General features: G+C 43.2%; 1 protein-coding gene across 2 annotated transcripts in view; it reads left to right on the top strand.

Moving 5' to 3' along the window:
- Positions 1–16,827, top strand: part of Garem1 (GRB2 associated regulator of MAPK1 subtype 1) — a 178,518-nt gene that overhangs the window by 116,132 nt on the left and 45,559 nt on the right. For both annotated transcript variants that reach the window (XM_036204972.1, XM_036204971.1), the window contains exon 3: positions 15,313–15,443. In XM_036204972.1, coding sequence (XP_036060865.1) covers positions 15,313–15,443 — 131 coding nt within the window. The remainder of the gene's footprint in view (positions 1–15,312; positions 15,444–16,827) is intronic.

The following is a 16,827-nucleotide window of genomic DNA, read 5'->3' as shown; positions in this document are numbered from 1 at the left end:
GCTAGGAGATTTGCATGTCAAATTGACAGGACCATTGGGACAGCAGTCTGCAGCAGCTTGGTAGATGTAGCCCAGGTCCTCCTTCAGATAGGTCCATCATCAAGCCCTGTAGACAGATTGTCCCTGCTGTTTGTCCTTCCCTCTCATGGGGTTCTGCGTATTCTTCTCCTCCTCCTCCTCCTCCTCTTCCTCCTTTTCCATATGTTGTAGTTGGAGACCTTCTCTCCAGCCCCTGCCAAGCCCTGTTAGTCCAACAACCCACTTGTAAAATAAGCACACAGACACTTATATTATTTAAACTGTTTGGCCATTAGCTCAGGCCTACCATTGTCTAGCCCTTACTCTTATATTTAGCCCATTTCTATTAATCTATACTTTGCTACGTAGCTTGTGGCTTACTGGTGTCTTTACATGTTGCTTCTCATGGCAGCGGCTGGCAGTGTCTCCCCCAAGCCTTCTACTTCCCACCATTCTCCTCTTCCTTGTTCCGCCTGCCCTATCCTTCCTGCCTGGCTACTGGCCAATCAGCACTTTATTTTACCTAATCAGAGCAACACATTTGACATACAGAACATCCCACAGCAATATGTTTCCATTTTGTTACTTCATCGTCTTGGCTTTAAAAAACTCCCCTAAAATTGACCCTCCACCTCCTCTAGTTCTGCAAAGCCAGAGCACTTTCAGCCTCTCCTGAATTTCTCAATCCCTTCTCTCCTCCGTCGATGCCATTGTGATCTGTCCCTCTTTCAACAGTGGAAGAGGTTTCAAGGATGAACCAAGTGTGAAGTGTCAGTACACTTGGTAGGTGTGCCCAGTGTCTCCTGTCACCCCACACCTCAGTCAAACTTGGGTGATTGGATAGAGCCCCGGAAGTCCATTTTAATGAGATATCCAAGGATTTGGGTGCAACTTAGCATTTAACAGTTGCAAGTTTATGTAACTCCTTTAGAATTTACCAGGGGTTGGGGATTTAACTCAGTGGTAGAGTGCCCTAGCAAGCGCAAGGCCCTGGGTTCGATCCTCAGCTCCACAAAAAAAAAAAAAAAAAAAAAAAAAAAAGTAGAATTTACCATTGCTTTATTTTTCTTACTTGCTATAGGTTGCTCCGTGGTAATTCTGTATATCCACTATGGTTTGGACCACATTTGTGAGTTTTCATTGCTACACCAAACACTTATGTGGACATTTGGATCAATTGCTGAAATCCATTTCTATTTTTATCTTCTTCTCTGAGACTAATAGTTTCATGCTTAGGAGTTCACATTATATAAAGAAAAATGTTAGGTTCTTCACAACCCCTGAACCAGCTAAGAAGTCTCCACTAGAGGTCAACAGTAAGCACAGAAAGGACCGTGACTCCAGGCCACCCTTCGTGGGCTTCCGAGGGGCTTTTGAGGAAGAGAGAGGAGCAGAATTCTTGTGCTCCAATGTTTGTTTGGGCTCTGAGTTCTAGGAATCACCCTTTGAGAAGCTGATCCTGTGGGCCTATGTGGAGTTTTGAAGGGAACACTAGCAACAAGCCATAGAGCTGATTCCAAAAAGAGCATTTGGATTTATTCTCAAACCCAGTGTTTGACCTGTAAGACACTGAGAAGTGTTCCCTTCTCCTTCTGTAGCAGATGCTAATTTTGAAAACGAGCCTTAATTTTTCTTTCAACAAGTGAAAGCATGGGGAAGACTTTATTTCATTCTGTCTTATTGTATCACTTACTCCCTTCCCACCACCCATGGGCAGCCAGTTAAATGTGTTTATTATGCCTTGTTTCATTGGGAGTGCTTTTGTAAAGGTTCTGTGATTTCTGTGCACACATTTTTAGTTGTGTGCTATATGTGATATGTGTGTGTGCACATGTATAGGACTACACATGCAGAGGCCAGAGGAGGACTTGGGCATCTTCTCCATCACTCTCTACCTGGTTCCCTGGAGACAGTATATCTCTATAAACTTGGAGTTACAGTTTTTTCAACTAGGCTACTGGGCCAGCAAGCTCCACTAATCCTCCTGTGTACACACAGCCCTCCACCTCACCCACCCCAGTGCTGAGGTAAGGATCTGCCAGTCACACCAAACCTTCTCCATGGACCCTGGGATCCAGGTTCAGGTCCTTGTCATGTACTCCAATCCATTAAGCAGTTTCACCAACCCACAAATATCTTTAATTTATGTAAATTGAGTAGTGTTATAAATCTCATATTTCTTTTTCCATTTAGCAAAATCTAGCCTTGCTTCAAATCCCATTTTTGTGGTGTGTTTGCTCCCTACAGTCACCCAAGGAATACTAAAATGATGCTGCGCTGAATGTCCCCATAGGCTCTCCCGTTATGTTCCTGTGTAAATGCCTTTGGCACTTAGACATAGTAGAATTTCTGGAAGTTGGAAATAGGGAGTGTTAGCTTGACTAAATGGTACCTGGTCATTCCTTGGAGCTGCTGTCTCTCTCCCTCTATTCTGTCCATCTTTCAACAAGATTCCTTACCTGCAGGACTGGGGGTGTAGCTCAGTTGGTAGCTCTTGCCTAGCATGTGGTTCGCACTGCATAAAACCAGACATGATGCATCACACCTGTATCCTCAGTACTCAGGACGTAGGAGGACCTGAAGTCTAAGCTCATCTGAAGCTAAGTAGCAAGTTCTAGACCAGCCTGGGCTGCATAAAAGAATCCCTACCTACGTTAGGAAATTACAGCTGTGTAGTCTTACTAGGTATGAAACAGTTACTCCTTATTAATATTTGTTGGACTACTCAGCTTTGCTTTACATGCCTGTCAGTCATTAGCACAACATTGTGAAGTAAATGCCTGTTGGTTTTCCTTGGACATCATTGTATTGATGGTGGTACCTTCTTGATGACTTTCCCAGCACTCATCTTTGCTCAGTTTCGCCCTTTCTACATTTTGTCTTTTCTACCACCTGCCATTCAACTTTTCCCACAGTATCTTTCTGCAGACAGAAACCCTTAATTGTGATAAAAATCATTGTTTTGACTTATAGTTGCTTTGGAAGTCCAATTTGGTTTTTCTCTGTAGAATGAGCCAACTTTACCAATACCAAAGACCAATCTTTTCTAGTTGGTTGTGGCAACAATTTTTATCATATATTATTAAGATTTTTTTATCTTCCTAGCTGTAAATTCATTCATTCCACAAAAATATTCATGAACACTGAAATGACCAGAAGTCTAGCAATATAAAACTATGTCCCAGTGATTAGTAAGAATAACATTTTAAAATATGTGTGTGTGTATGTATGTATGTATGTATGTATGTGTGTGTGTGTGTATGTATGTATATTATGGGTGCAGGTATCCCAGAGGCCAGAAAGAGAGCACTGGATCCCCTGGAACTGGAGTGACAGGCGGTTGTTAGCTGTCCAGTGTGGATGCTGAGAGTCCTACTATATCCTCTGTAAGAGCAGCAAGTGCTCTTAGCTACTGAGCCACCTCTCCAGACCCCTTTGGATATTCTTAATCAACAGTTTTTCTTGATTATGAACTGTCATGGAGTAATAAACTTTGTATATACATTTTTCACTTGTGCTAGTGAACCGCTGTATGAATAATGAACATGTGTGAGTACCAAGCACCAGTTACCTGTTGGCCATCTGTCTCATTTAATTGGTAGACAGTCAGCCATAATTTCCATTTGTAATCAGATCACTTTCTGCTTATTATCAAACTTTAAGACCATAGTAATCACCATCAAAATAACAAATACTTCAGTGTTATGACTATTCCTTTGAGTTCACCCCATAGAGGGTAACTGATACACATTGTGTTACTGTGCATTTTCTTTGATCCAGTGTAAACAGAGCCATACTTTATGTATTAATTTGCACTTGACTTTTCATTATAACTTTTTTCTTTTTGGTTTTTCAAGACAGGGTTTCTCTTTGTAGTTTTGGTTCCTGTCCTGGATCTTGCTCTATAGACTAGTCTGGCCTCAAACTCACAGAGATCTGCCTAGCTCTGCCACCCAAGTGTGGGGATTAAAGGCGTGACCACCACCACCTGACTCATTGTAGCTTTTTAAATATTATGAATTCTAAAGGTAGCCTTCTGAAATATACCAAACACTGTAAATGTTCTTGATTTTTCTTTAAAAAAAAAATAAAATTTTAAAAGCTCAAAATGAAAAAATCGATCCCTTTTGGTGATAGCAGAAATTGCAGTAACCAACTAGGTCATTCTTAACTTTTTTTACTTTTCCCGGTGATTTCTGTTTATTAACAGCCTGATCTTACATTGGAAACAAGATTATTGCTTTTTATCCTCAGGGGTGGTGACACTAACCTGTAGTCCTATCACTTGGGAAGCTGTGGCAGGTGGATGTTAAGTTCCAAGGCCAGCCTGGACAATACAGTGAAGTGGGAGGGGAGGGCCCGAACAGACAAAGGCAGTTTTGCTTAGACTGCATCTGTTCCCTGACAGAGTCAGTCCTCTCTGAAAGCACTTTTTCTCCTGAGCCTTGTTGATCCCAGCACACATCTTGCCAGCAGTCTTGTTTACATAACTGCCCTCCTTGGATGGAGTATTTTACAGAGGCCTGCCCTCCACACGAAGTACAGCCTGTTTAACATGGAACAGGGTCAGAACCTGAAAGGCACCAGAGAGTGCCCAGTGAGCTAATTCTTTGCAGAACAGAAGTGGAGGTATTTGGAGGAAAATGAAGTATTGGAACAAGAGCAGGGGCGGTTCACAGCAAAGACTAAAGCTAAGAGGAGGGAGCCGTTCTTTGGCGAGGGAAGGGGAACCACTTGCTGCTTTGGGGAGAGGAGGAGCAAGGTATGTATTTTGCTGCTCAGAAGGGTCAATTAAGCACTTTCAGGAAAACAGAGCTGTAAGCCAGCAGAACAGCCCAGGATTGTTCAGGTCTCTATTGACTAATGAAATGAAAACAATTTGGTGAGAATGAGGAGGCTTTCCATAATGTAGGGCCTTTTCTTCTTAGTGGATTTTAAGGTGGTTTTTGTTTTTTTGTTTGTTTGTTTGTTTGTTTGTTTTTCCCCACAGCTGTGATTGATTCTTAATAAGGGTTAGACTCTAGTCCTCAGTCATTGTGGTCACAAATATATTTTAAGCATGAGTCATTTGGATTGGACTTGCTCTTCTCCAGGTGAGCAGAGGGTTTAGTTGGCACTTGGTGTGGTACGTGCCAGACCTTGTCTTTCTCAGGACCAGTCTCTAATAAGGTAGCAGAGGGCCACCCTGAATACTTCTGAGTTTGTTTCTCTCCACTTTCCATCTAACCTCAAACTGTCATTTCTTTATCTAAGTCAAATTTCCAGAACCTTTTGATGTCTTGTACCCTGCAGGAATTTCTCCCAGACCACTGTCAAGAGCTAAGAAAGCTTGTATCGTGAGAAAGGTTAGGATAACAGCATGGTTACTCCCATTTCCACTGCTAACACTTCTGTCTTCTTCCCACACTTTGACCCCACACTGATGAATGCATTCATTGAGCGCTTATCTTCTGTCACTGTGCAGAGCTCTGTCTGCAGATCTAGTCAGACTAAGAAATCTAACGGCAGTATTTCTGACCTGTATTATGGAAGTAGGGAGCAGATGTGTCTAGAAAGTTATGACTTAACCAAGATCTCTTACCGTTGGAGAAGAGGCTTTGACTACTGACGTCCACATGCTAACTGCTGTGCCAAGGTGAGACCCAGTGATAGTCACAAGCCAAGCCTGTGCTGAGCCATGAGAACAGAGCCCTCCCATAGCTCTGCCCTAGCAAATGAAGCATTGAAAGGGCCTGCCTTGCCATGATTTTTTTATAGAGAGAGCAGTTTGGCGGAGATTTCCCATAGTCCTCTACTCCGACGTGTACATACCCTCCCCTATTATCAGCATCTCACACCACAACAGAGTATTTGTCGTAGTCGATGAACCTACCTTGGCACATTGTTACCCAAAGTCCATCGTTTAGGGTTTCTCTCGACACCCTGTGTGCTTGGACACATCATAGTGACCTGAAGCCACTCATGCAGAGTGCTTCCACTGCCTGGCTTCCATATTCCCTTCCCCTCCCCCGGAGCCACAGGTCATTATACCCTGTGCACAGTGTGGCCTTTTCAGAACATCATATGGTTGGAATCGTATACCACATAGCTTTTCAGATCGGTGTCTTTCACACAGGCATACGGATTTAACTTTTTTCCTCAGTGTCTTTTCAGAGCTAGACTGCTCTAATATCTCTGCCTAAAGAATTTAGTGGAAATGGGTCCTTTCTCTTTCCAGAAACACAACATAGGGCCTGTACAATATGTTTTTATTTTGTTGTTGCTGTATTGGAGTGGACTGAGCCCATGAGGTGACTGGTGTGCAGTGTGGTTTTGAAACACATCCCGTTTCTGTACATGGAGTTTTAATCACTCTAGTTCGGACACAGAGTTTAAGAACTAGATCTTCTGTAATCAAGGCATTCTCGCTGAATGCGAGCCACAGCAGGCGCAGCCTCTTGTCCCACTGTCTGTCCTCTGTGGTCCCACCGGTGTGTGGGAGTTTGCTATTGGGCTGTGGAAGGAAGGGAGGGAGCAGCGAGAAGCCAAGAATGGGGTGAAGTTTCGGTGGAGGGGGGCGCTGGGACACTAGAGTCCTTGTGGGATCCTCACCACCCTTGCCCTTTTGCCATGTCTCCGGCTCTCTGCTTCCTCTTTAAACGTCTCCAAAGGCGTGGAGGGGAAGCACATACCACACAAACTCGTAGGCATCCACGTAGATTCCACACTCCACTCACTCTCATTTTGCCTGTCATTATAAAGTGACTGTGCAGCTTGGAGGCCTGCCCGGGTGGTACATGCCCACACTTTGTCTGCCTGTACTTGTGTGTGATGTCCTTTTCCTTCACCTGGGTAGAAATGGGGTATATGTGCAAACTGTCTTTTTCTTGTCTGTCTTTCTCCCTCCCAACCTCTTCTTTGCTCCTAATTTTCTGCTTACCTTTGTTTTCCCTCTGCTTTCATACAGTCCAACTCCAAATTAAATAATAAATAAAGTTTTATTTGGGGTACTCTTGGTTTTTATGTAGATAATAGGTCATTTCATTATATTTCTCTTTCTTAAGGACTTACCTCAAATAAAATCGACATTTATATATTGGAACCTACTTTTTGTTTGTTTGTTTGTTTGTTTTGTTTTTTGTTTTTTGAGACAGGGTTTCTCTGTGTAGCTTTGCGCCTTTCCTGATCTCGCTCTGAAGCCCAGGCTGGCCTCAAACTCACAAAGATTCGCCTGCCTCTCCCTCCTGAGTGCTGGGATTAAAGGCGTGCACCACCACCGCCTGGTGTAACCTACTTTTTATAATGTGTGTTCTTGCTCTTTAGTGGAAACAGCTGCTTCATCCAGGCTGCACTAGCCACTGTACCAGACATTATACATAGGGGACTGGATTCTACTTTCACAGAAAGGAGTCAATCCCACCCAGACACACCATGGGCTTTCCATGCTTCAGTGGCCCTACAGCATACTTAAATGAAATATGGCCTTATCATTTTCCCAATTTCAGGTCACTCTGGAGATTAAATGAGATGACCTGAGTAGACTTTCAAACTTTAGCAAAGACGAATTCACTAAACTAATGTTAATGACCCTCTGGCTACTAGCTTTCTTTCTATTCTTCCAGCAGGAGGTAAGGCACCTCATCCTGCCGCTCTCATCCCCGGGAGGGCATCACAGCAGCAGATTTGGGTCAGGACAGTTACAATCCGATTTACTCCTGACCGGCCCGGACCAAAGCAAATTCTTTAATCTCTACAGGCTCTGGCGTGCCTAGTCTGTTCAGTCCCTGATGGTCCCATCTGGACCACTGAAGGGGACAAAACCAGACTGACTGTGAAGTCCCATCCTGAGCTGGCTCTGATCCAGAGGTCAGACCCTCTGCTTTCCATTTTGTCTTCCCAAAGCTGATGGGGACTCTTAACGAGCTGCTCATATGGTGTGTGATTCTCTAATTCTCTCTGTGTTGGCTTTGGGCACACTTCAACCTTCAGAGCAGAGGCAGATCAGGGAAAGCAGTTAGAGATTAGAGAACAATAGCTCTCTAATAGTGTTACTTTTGTTGTTTATTGTACAGATGTTTATGGGATGCTCCGGTTATCAAGTGAGATGGATTTAGCTTGAGTGCATTTGAAGGTAAAGTGTAATGACAAATGGTAAGGGTGGGAATGGATTGAAATCGGAAGCTGTAATACCATTATAAAATGATGTCGATAGCTGAATAGACTCAGTAAGTGCTGAGGACAAAAACATCCATGAAAAGAACAAGGGAGAGTGCGAGGGAACCTGACTTCAGTAGATGAGGGATAAAGACAGTGTTGAGATTCCTGGTATGAAGGGTTAGCCGCCACGTTCAACTCTAAGATCATATTAGGTCTATCCTTGTAGTGGAACATTTGCCCCAGGAATTTTCTACTAAATCTAAAGAAACAAATGATGAATTAGATACCATGAAAAATATAATTTTCCCTTTTTGAAAAATAAAAGTAGGGAAACCATTTTCAGAGTATGGACTGTGTGAAACTTCTATCCCAGAATTATGCAGGAATTATGCAGTTTTACATCCAGGTAGCTCTAGGTTCATTCAAAGAGGATATGTCAGGGTGGACAGTGATAGTCGGACTTGTTTTATTAAGGCCCAATGGAAGCACCAATTCCTTACAATACTCCATTTTACATTGTGTCTTTCTGTGGGGTGGTTGTTTTTTGACTGGTGGTTTCTTCCTGCGTTGTTTTAATTCCTGTTCTTGGCAATGGTGAGGGCCTTTGTCTTGAGATTCATTCCTTATCTTTGACTATAAGGAATTCGTTCTTTTATCCCAAACCATAGCTTTAGAAACTAGAGCTGATACAGAGACAGAGTTAATAAAGTAGGACATGCCACCTTGTCACATTTCAAACCTGCTTTTATTTTATTTTGTGTGTGTTTGTGTAGTGACGCATTTGTGCATGTTTGTGCATATGTGTGTGGACATGTGGAGGCCAGAGGTCAACACTGAGTGTCTTCTTCAGTCAATCTCTGGCTGGTTTTTAAGACAAGGTGTCACAGTAACCCAGAGCTCTCTGGTTTGTCTAGACCACTTGGCCAGCGAGCCCCAAGGATGACATCCCTGTCCCCTCTTCCACAGCATGGGGACTGTGGGCACACAGCACTATGCCGCCTGTCCATGTAGACTCAGGGTGCAGATCCAGTCCTCATGTTTGCTCAGCAAACAGATCATAGCCTGAGCCATCTCCCTAGCTCAGTCTGGCACAAATTTCAGAACTGGTAATAAGAAAATGAATTTTTAAAGCCCCAACATGTGAAATAGTAATTAGTTAAAAATAATTGTGTCAGCCTTGCAGATATATGTGAGTTCAAGGCCAGCCTGGTCTACAGTGCAAGATCCAGGACAGGCACCAAAACTACACAGAGAAACCCTGTCTTGAAAAACAAACAAACAAACAAAAATAATAATAATTGTGTCATGCCACATAAAATAAAAATACAATTCAAATCCCAGTGAGAGATTTGATAGACAGGGATTTTTAAAGGTTTCCCAGTAAACCCTTAGGCAAAACATGAGGTTGATGGAAGTGTGAGTGGGCACAAATTTGTACTTTGTTTGGCAGAGTGAAGAATGAACATGTTCTTGCCCTTTGGCCCAGCAAGTTCTCGTTTAGGCATTTTCCACCAGTGTGCTTGGATTAAATACTCAGAACCTCCAGAACAAGAACACTGGCATCACCGTGGCTACAAAAGACTGGACTAGGTCTGAACGACCACCTGGAGGAAGCTGTTTAAATGGGTAGCAGCCTATGTGTGGGGTCAGATTCTGTGTCGCTCTTACAAAGATGGTTTGTACACCGTGATGCGCTGTCTGTACAGACTGCTGCTCGTGTTTGGGGAAGAGTGGGGTTAGGCACATAGCTGGGCTTGTCAGACACTCTTGGACTTGGTGAAGGATGTAAGTAAATGACTTCCCACTGGTGGAAATAGACACGTGCATGCAAAAGGGTTAGTTGCTGCTCTTGACAATGACAGGTGTGTATCTTCTCCCTGGCAACCTGCTTTTTATCCCAGTCCTCGAGAGGCCCTAACCTGCTTATAGACACAGATAAAAACAAGAACACTTTGCTAGTGAGAGCTTGATCATAAGTACAGATTCCTGCCTGGCCTTATTTATTTATTAGAAAGTGGCATTTGGTTTGTTGTTTCATTCACTGGGAATGGCTCATTTCTTTCTTCACCTGTGGAAATGGCCCGATGGTTCAAAGGTTCAAATATTTGAGCCATTTAAAATACATCACTGAGCCAGCTGTGGTTGTACATGCCTGAATCTCAGTATCAGGACAGCAGGGACAGGAGGTGCAGGAGACCAAGGTCTTCTTCTATATAGCAAGTTGGTGACCAGCCTAGGATGCATGAGATCTTGTCTCAAATATTAATCAGTTAATTAATTAACCGACTGAAAACCATTTCTGCCCAGTGGCCTCAAGCCCATCCAACTTACTGCTGGTAGTCTATCTTTGAAGAAGCGAGAGGAGAGCTGACTCACTCATCCACTGCTCCTTAAAGCCAACATGGCGGCCTCACAAAGAACACAGGCCCGTCCCTTCATAGCATGTCGACATTCAGGGCTCTTTGCTTACTTAGTCTTGGCTCATGCTAGCTTTCTTGGACTGGGCTTATATTACAGTCCACTCCTGATGCTCCTTCATTCTTCTCTGTTTTATCTTCCTGGTGCTTCCCTCTGTGTTCTACTGTTCCCACAGTGGGAGTCGGGGACATCAGTAGGATGCTATTCACATGAGTTATGGTCTCATGATGTTCACAGCAAACCTCTGCACTAACCTCATTCTTTTTTATTTATACACATTAAATGTACCTCTGTACTGACAAGATGGCAAACAGTAAAAGCATTGCTATAAAAACAAAATATTTACCCCTGGCCGTGCTCACTGCCACACTGATGGGGACCCATGGAGTCAGGTCCTCACTGGGCACAGAATGAATTCCTGCTGATGCTTGCCCCCAGAGCTTCCAGCCCATAGTACATTTTATAGGCTTGCACGCTCCTCCCTCTCATGCTCCCTGCTACAGCTTAGCACGGCTAGTCCCTCTCTTTAATCAGCAAGTTTTGTTTCTCTTTTCCATGTCTGACACAACCTTCCCCTGGAAAGAAAGGAGCGTTGTTATAGGATAGTCCCTTGGTGTTACGAGGGTGCTAGATTTTAGATGTCAAGGGAAGGACTTGGGGCCTCTCGGCTGTGCTTAATATAGTATGCATTGTGAAGTTCATCCAGTATATCTGCCTTGAGGGACATGTAAAAAAAAAATGACTATTTTCTAAATAACACTCCTAGTCAACATGTTAATTATGAAGTAGAGTTTTAGGAATAACACATGGACTAAAGCATGAGTCTTTGTTTTCTAGACATCACCTTAGAGTCATTTAAACTCTCATCAATGAGCATGTCATTGGTGTTGGATTGGCTCCTGGGAGTGTCAGGGTACCACAGATGGACCAGATCTCACAATGGAGACATTTTATGAGATCATCAAAGCTGTTGAAAGACAATGCAGCTTCCTCCGTCTCCAAGAACAGAGCTTGACAGTAACATCTCAGAACAGATGTTTCCACAGCCTCCACATGTTTTTATTTGGTGGCACAAAAGACTGTGTTATTCATGAAATGGTCTGTTAGAGAATTAGTTCCCCTGTGTGGGGGTCGTGGGAATATGTGTTGTATAAATTGATTTTACTTTTGGCAGGAGACTGGCCCTTAACTCATCCAGTCTGCGAGGCTGGGTTCTAACAAGTTCCAATTTTCAGGCCACAGAGTCACAGAGGATGTAGATTAATGACATACCCCAGCATCTCCCTAGAGTGTGGCAGGCTAGTCAGACACCTTCATATCATTTATAAAATAGGAGAAACTATGTAAAAATTGCAGAACTCTGGTCCTGTAAAGCACAGGCAGAAGGTGGAGGCATCCTGTGTCTGGCTGTTTACATCGTCATCCCAACATAAGTTCATTTCTACAGCTCACGGATATTGACTTTAGATACCCATTTAAAGGGAAACTGCCATTCTGAGATACTGGTGGTGTAGGACATATTTCACGTTCTCCTGAGACCTTGGTGTGACTATTCAGTGATGTAGAATAAGAGGACTGGTCATTATCATTCTGATGTCTTATTTTGCGAGTTATCCTGGTCTGTACTTTCTACTCTGTTCAGCAGGACAGCCGTCAGCTGAGCCAAGGGCCATCTCTGACCTGTCATCTGCTTTTGTAAGTGGTCTGATGGGATCCCAGCTGCTCTCGTTGATTGTAAATTTTTTGTAGCTGTTTTTGCACTCTGTCACCAGAGGCCACTTAGCTAGTGGAACCTAAAATATTAACAGAAAAGTGTGCCAACCCCTGCAATAGGAAGTCACAAACGCACTGTGACTCAGCCCATGAAGAAGACATTTGATCCTAACACTGGGGTCACTGAGGCAAAGGATCACAGGGCTAGCCTAGGCTATACAGCAAGACCTTGCTTCAAAAATAACACTGAAGAAGAAAAGAAGGCACATGTAAGGTTTTAGTAATTTAGATTTTGAAGTTATTTGAAGACGATAAGAACTATAAATAATTGGTGTTAGATAGCCTATCACAGGAGAGTAATTAAAACATACAGAGACAAACATGAAAATCAGAATATTACAAAATGATCTGAAAAGCATTCTGAAATGGAAATAATCTTTTTCTGATGTATAGTATGTTCAGATGTTAAAAGCTATGCGGTATTTGGCTGCCGCTGCTGTATTTGTTTCTTCTCTTTCTTCTGTGTGTGTTGGGTCTCAGAACTCCCCACATGTGCATTTCTGGCCTTCCTGAACAATGAGTGGCAAGCACAGGCAAGGCTGTGGTGTTTAAATGTCAAATTATACTTGAGAAGATTAATTGTAGAAAATCATAGACACCGTAGAAAAATGACTCAAGAATGCCTGAAGAACAAGGGGTATGTTGGGAGAGAAATGAACGGGTGGAGTTATATGAAGAAACCAAGAGCTAGGTGTGTGGCTCGGCAGAGCAGCTCATGCCTGGCATGCACACACACTAGATTCTGTTCCCAAAACCATAAGGAAGGAAAAATGACTGAGGATTGCCCAGCACACAGGAGATCCTGGGTTTAATTTCCAGAAACATACACACAACCATTATACAAAACATAATGTTAGGTACCATGGCAAGCAGGAAGAAAAGAAAGGGAGGGAGGGAGGGAAGAAGGAAATATTAATTGTAAACCTTCTTATTTCATGAGCAGAAAATAATCTACTTTGTCAAAATATAGAACACACATTGAATTTAAGAGATTTAGTGCAAACACTAATAAGATAGCTCAGTTGGTGGAGTGCTTAGAGGACCTGAGTTCAATCCCAGACCCACATAAAAAGACTGGATAAAATGGGGCATGCTTGTAACCCCGGTGCCTGGGAAGCAGAGACAAGGGCTTGCTGGCCCACTGGTGAGCCCCATGTCCCAGTGAGATCCTGTGTCAAATAAGGTGGATAGTACCAGAAGACACCTGAGGGTCCCTTGTATCATGCACACGTGAACACACACACACACACACACACACACACACACACACACACATGTATGTGCAAAAAGAGCAAGAAATAACTTTGTGATGTTTTTATTCAGTCTAGGTCTATTGACTTAAACCAAATCTGTTAAAATTGATTTCCTTTTTTCCCTTTTGCCTTTTGTTAGTGTGGCTACTAGAAAAATAAACATAACTTGGTTTGAGCAGGTGCTAGCCACTTACTGAGAGTTTGAGATGCATACAAGTCCCACCTTATCTTAGGAACAGCTTCCTAAAACACTGACCGCAAATTAAACTCTAATGGTAGACTTGAGCAGGTGACATTACAGATTTTCATGAAACTTTCCTGATAGGTAGCTTGAATCACCTTCAGCATCCAAATCTGTCATTTCTTATTCGTATAATAAATTACAAAATATAACACCATTGTAGGTAGTTGGGAATGTTGGCAGATACCTTAAGTCTCTGTCAGATGTTCTCTAGATCGTAGACAAGTGAATATACAGTCTAACTCCCACGGACAACTGCCTTGGTCCCCTCACTCATCCCATAACACAGAGAGATTGTCTATCTCAGCTGGAAAGATGCTTTCAAGTGTGTATCTAATCTATTCTTTGGCTAGGCTGGCTTCTGAAAGGTAATTTTTGTGCTTGTCTAGAGTATCCCAGGGATCTGTTTAAGTAGGCCACTCTTTTTTGTAAGCTTTTGAACTAATTCTCTCCAGAGTCAAAACTTCACCACGTCAGAGCCATTGATCCCAGCGCGTCTTCACTGTCTGTTTGCCTTCCCCTAGAGCTTTGGTATCGTTCCCAGCCTCAAGGTCCATGAGCAGTGCCGGCTTCACGCCCTGGCATGGACCCTGAGTCCCCCTCCCGCCTCATTCTTGTACTCACTTGCGGCTTCGCGGCAGTGGCAGAATCTAAATCCCAATCTCTTCCCATTCTGTGCCTGCATCCCTGACCTTGCTTTGTGCTCTCTGAATTCTCTTTTAATTCTCACCCAGGAACCTCCAGGGGTGATTGGATGTTGCTGGGCATTCCCCCTGCATCCTAAGTCCTCATTGGCACTTGACAGTCTTCTCTCCTTTAACCTCCAACACCTCTTCTTTCAACCTCGCTCTCAACTGATTCCTTCTCTCCAACTCTAGCTGGAAGACTTGACTCAGGAAAGGGAGCTGCGTCCAGCTCACGCTGCTGCCCCTGCTGTAGCTGAAGGTGGGCGGTGGTGCCTCATCTGGGGCGGCGGCTCCTTTTGCTGTCAGATGCTGACTCGGAGCTATACTCCAGCCCTGATTTTATTCTTTTCTAAAGATTAATTTCAAAAGATTAGTTCTACGTGGTCCAGGGCCTTAGTTTTAGAAAGTAATATTAAAACTAAATGACAAGAAAGTTTACTGCTAAACACAAAATGAGCTACTGTTGTTTATAGCAGACTGCGTTTTCCCTTGGAGATCTAATGTCAGCAAGCATCCATTCATGGTAATTTTAGAGCCCTGATAATAAACCCTGCATCTGAACAGAAAAAGATAAAATACAGTTTGTTTTCATTTTCACACTGATTTTCGGAATTTACATAGATTCTAGTTTAACCAAACCTTCAGACGTGATCACCCTTTTTAACATGATACTGAATGGCAATCTACAACCAAGGAGAGCTGGCCTGAAGGAAGAGGATGTTGTCGCCATGGTGACAGCTGTCCAGCATAAACATCTTACATCTCTTCCACTTATTATGTGTTTTAGGACAATTCAAGCTGCTGGAACAAGACCGGGATATAAAGGAGCCAGTGCAGTATTTCAACAGCGTAGAGGAAGTGGCCAAAGCATTTCCTGAACGTGTGTACGTCATGGAGGAAATTACGTTCAACGTGAAGGTAGCTCTGAAGAACCAGATATTTACCCCTCAGTGAGATGCTGTAACATTCAAGTGTGTAATACACTCTGTATGCACATCTATGCCTCCTGGGAACATCCCATCCTCTCAGTGGGTGAATGCTAGCACCTGAAACACTACAGAGGGTAGTGATGACCCAGCACCTGTCCACACACTGTATTTATTACCACCATCTTTTATTAGAACTTAAACTATTAATTTCAGAAGTAAAATTGTTTGTTTATTTTCCTCATGGCTGAGACAAATATCAACAAAAAGCAATCTAAAGAAAGAGGGACTTATTTTGGCTCACAGCTTGAGGGGACAGTCCCATCGGAGTGAGGAAGTCATGGCAGCAGAAAGGAATTTTAAGGCGGTTGGCTTCATTACATCACAGACAGATATAATGTCTGCTCAGCTCACTTTCTTCTTTTTATTCGGTCTGGGATCCCAGCCCATGGATTAACTTCAGTTAATCCGATGTAGAAACTCCCTCATGGACAAGCCCAGAGTCTTATCTCCTAGCTGGTTCTTATCCTGTTATATTCATAGTCAATATTAAGCATCACAATTCCTAAGAAAATAAAAGATGTTTTTGACTTGAACTTCATCCTCCAATCTCCAACAGCTGTTTTACCAGAGCCCCTGATCAGCTGGGTTTTCCACTCTTGGAAGCAAAAGACCTATGATGAACCAAATATCAACACTTCATTTTTTAAAAGGAAATCAAGGGGGAACGGGAGAGCTCACAAGCACACATCCAGTGCCTGCACCAAGACCAGCACACATCCCCTCCATTCTCTGTGGACTGTTTCAGTGAACAGAGAAATCTGATGTTCAGAATCCTGCCCAAGACAGCCTAGTGTTGGCCATGCTTTCTTCACCCATTGTTCTTAAAAGGATGGTGTGCTTCCATATATGAGCTAGCTCCTCTGGCCAGACTTGCTAGAACAGCAGAGCCTTCACATGGGATCCAATTGTACTGTTTACACACCTGCTCCATTTTGTCATCAACCCCCACAGTCATGTTCAGACACCTTCAAGTGTCTATGTTGAAAGGATTTCCTGTTTACTTCTTTTACACAGGAAGTCAACTAAGTCAGATTCTGTGAACAGGTCAAAAGTTAGGAGTCAGCATACCTGTTTCTAAGAACAGCAGGCTACATGAGGTGTTGGCCCAAGACAGCATCTGTGTCTCTGTGAGTGAGTCACCCCACCCACACTCTTCAGGAAACACAGGACCAGGTAGCTCCCAACCAAACAAGAGGTGTTGCCCATGACGATGGCTGGGGCATGCCATTCTTCCTCACTTCTAAAGATAGTCACTGCTTTCTGTGGTTTACTACTAGAGTTAGTGAGATTTTGTGCTTTGGGAAATCTTCTAC

The sequence above is a fragment of the Onychomys torridus genome, chromosome 13 (assembly GCF_903995425.1).
Source record: "Onychomys torridus chromosome 13, mOncTor1.1, whole genome shotgun sequence".
NCBI lineage: Eukaryota > Metazoa > Chordata > Mammalia > Rodentia > Cricetidae > Onychomys > Onychomys torridus.
This window is presented reverse-complemented; position numbering and strand designations above follow the sequence as displayed.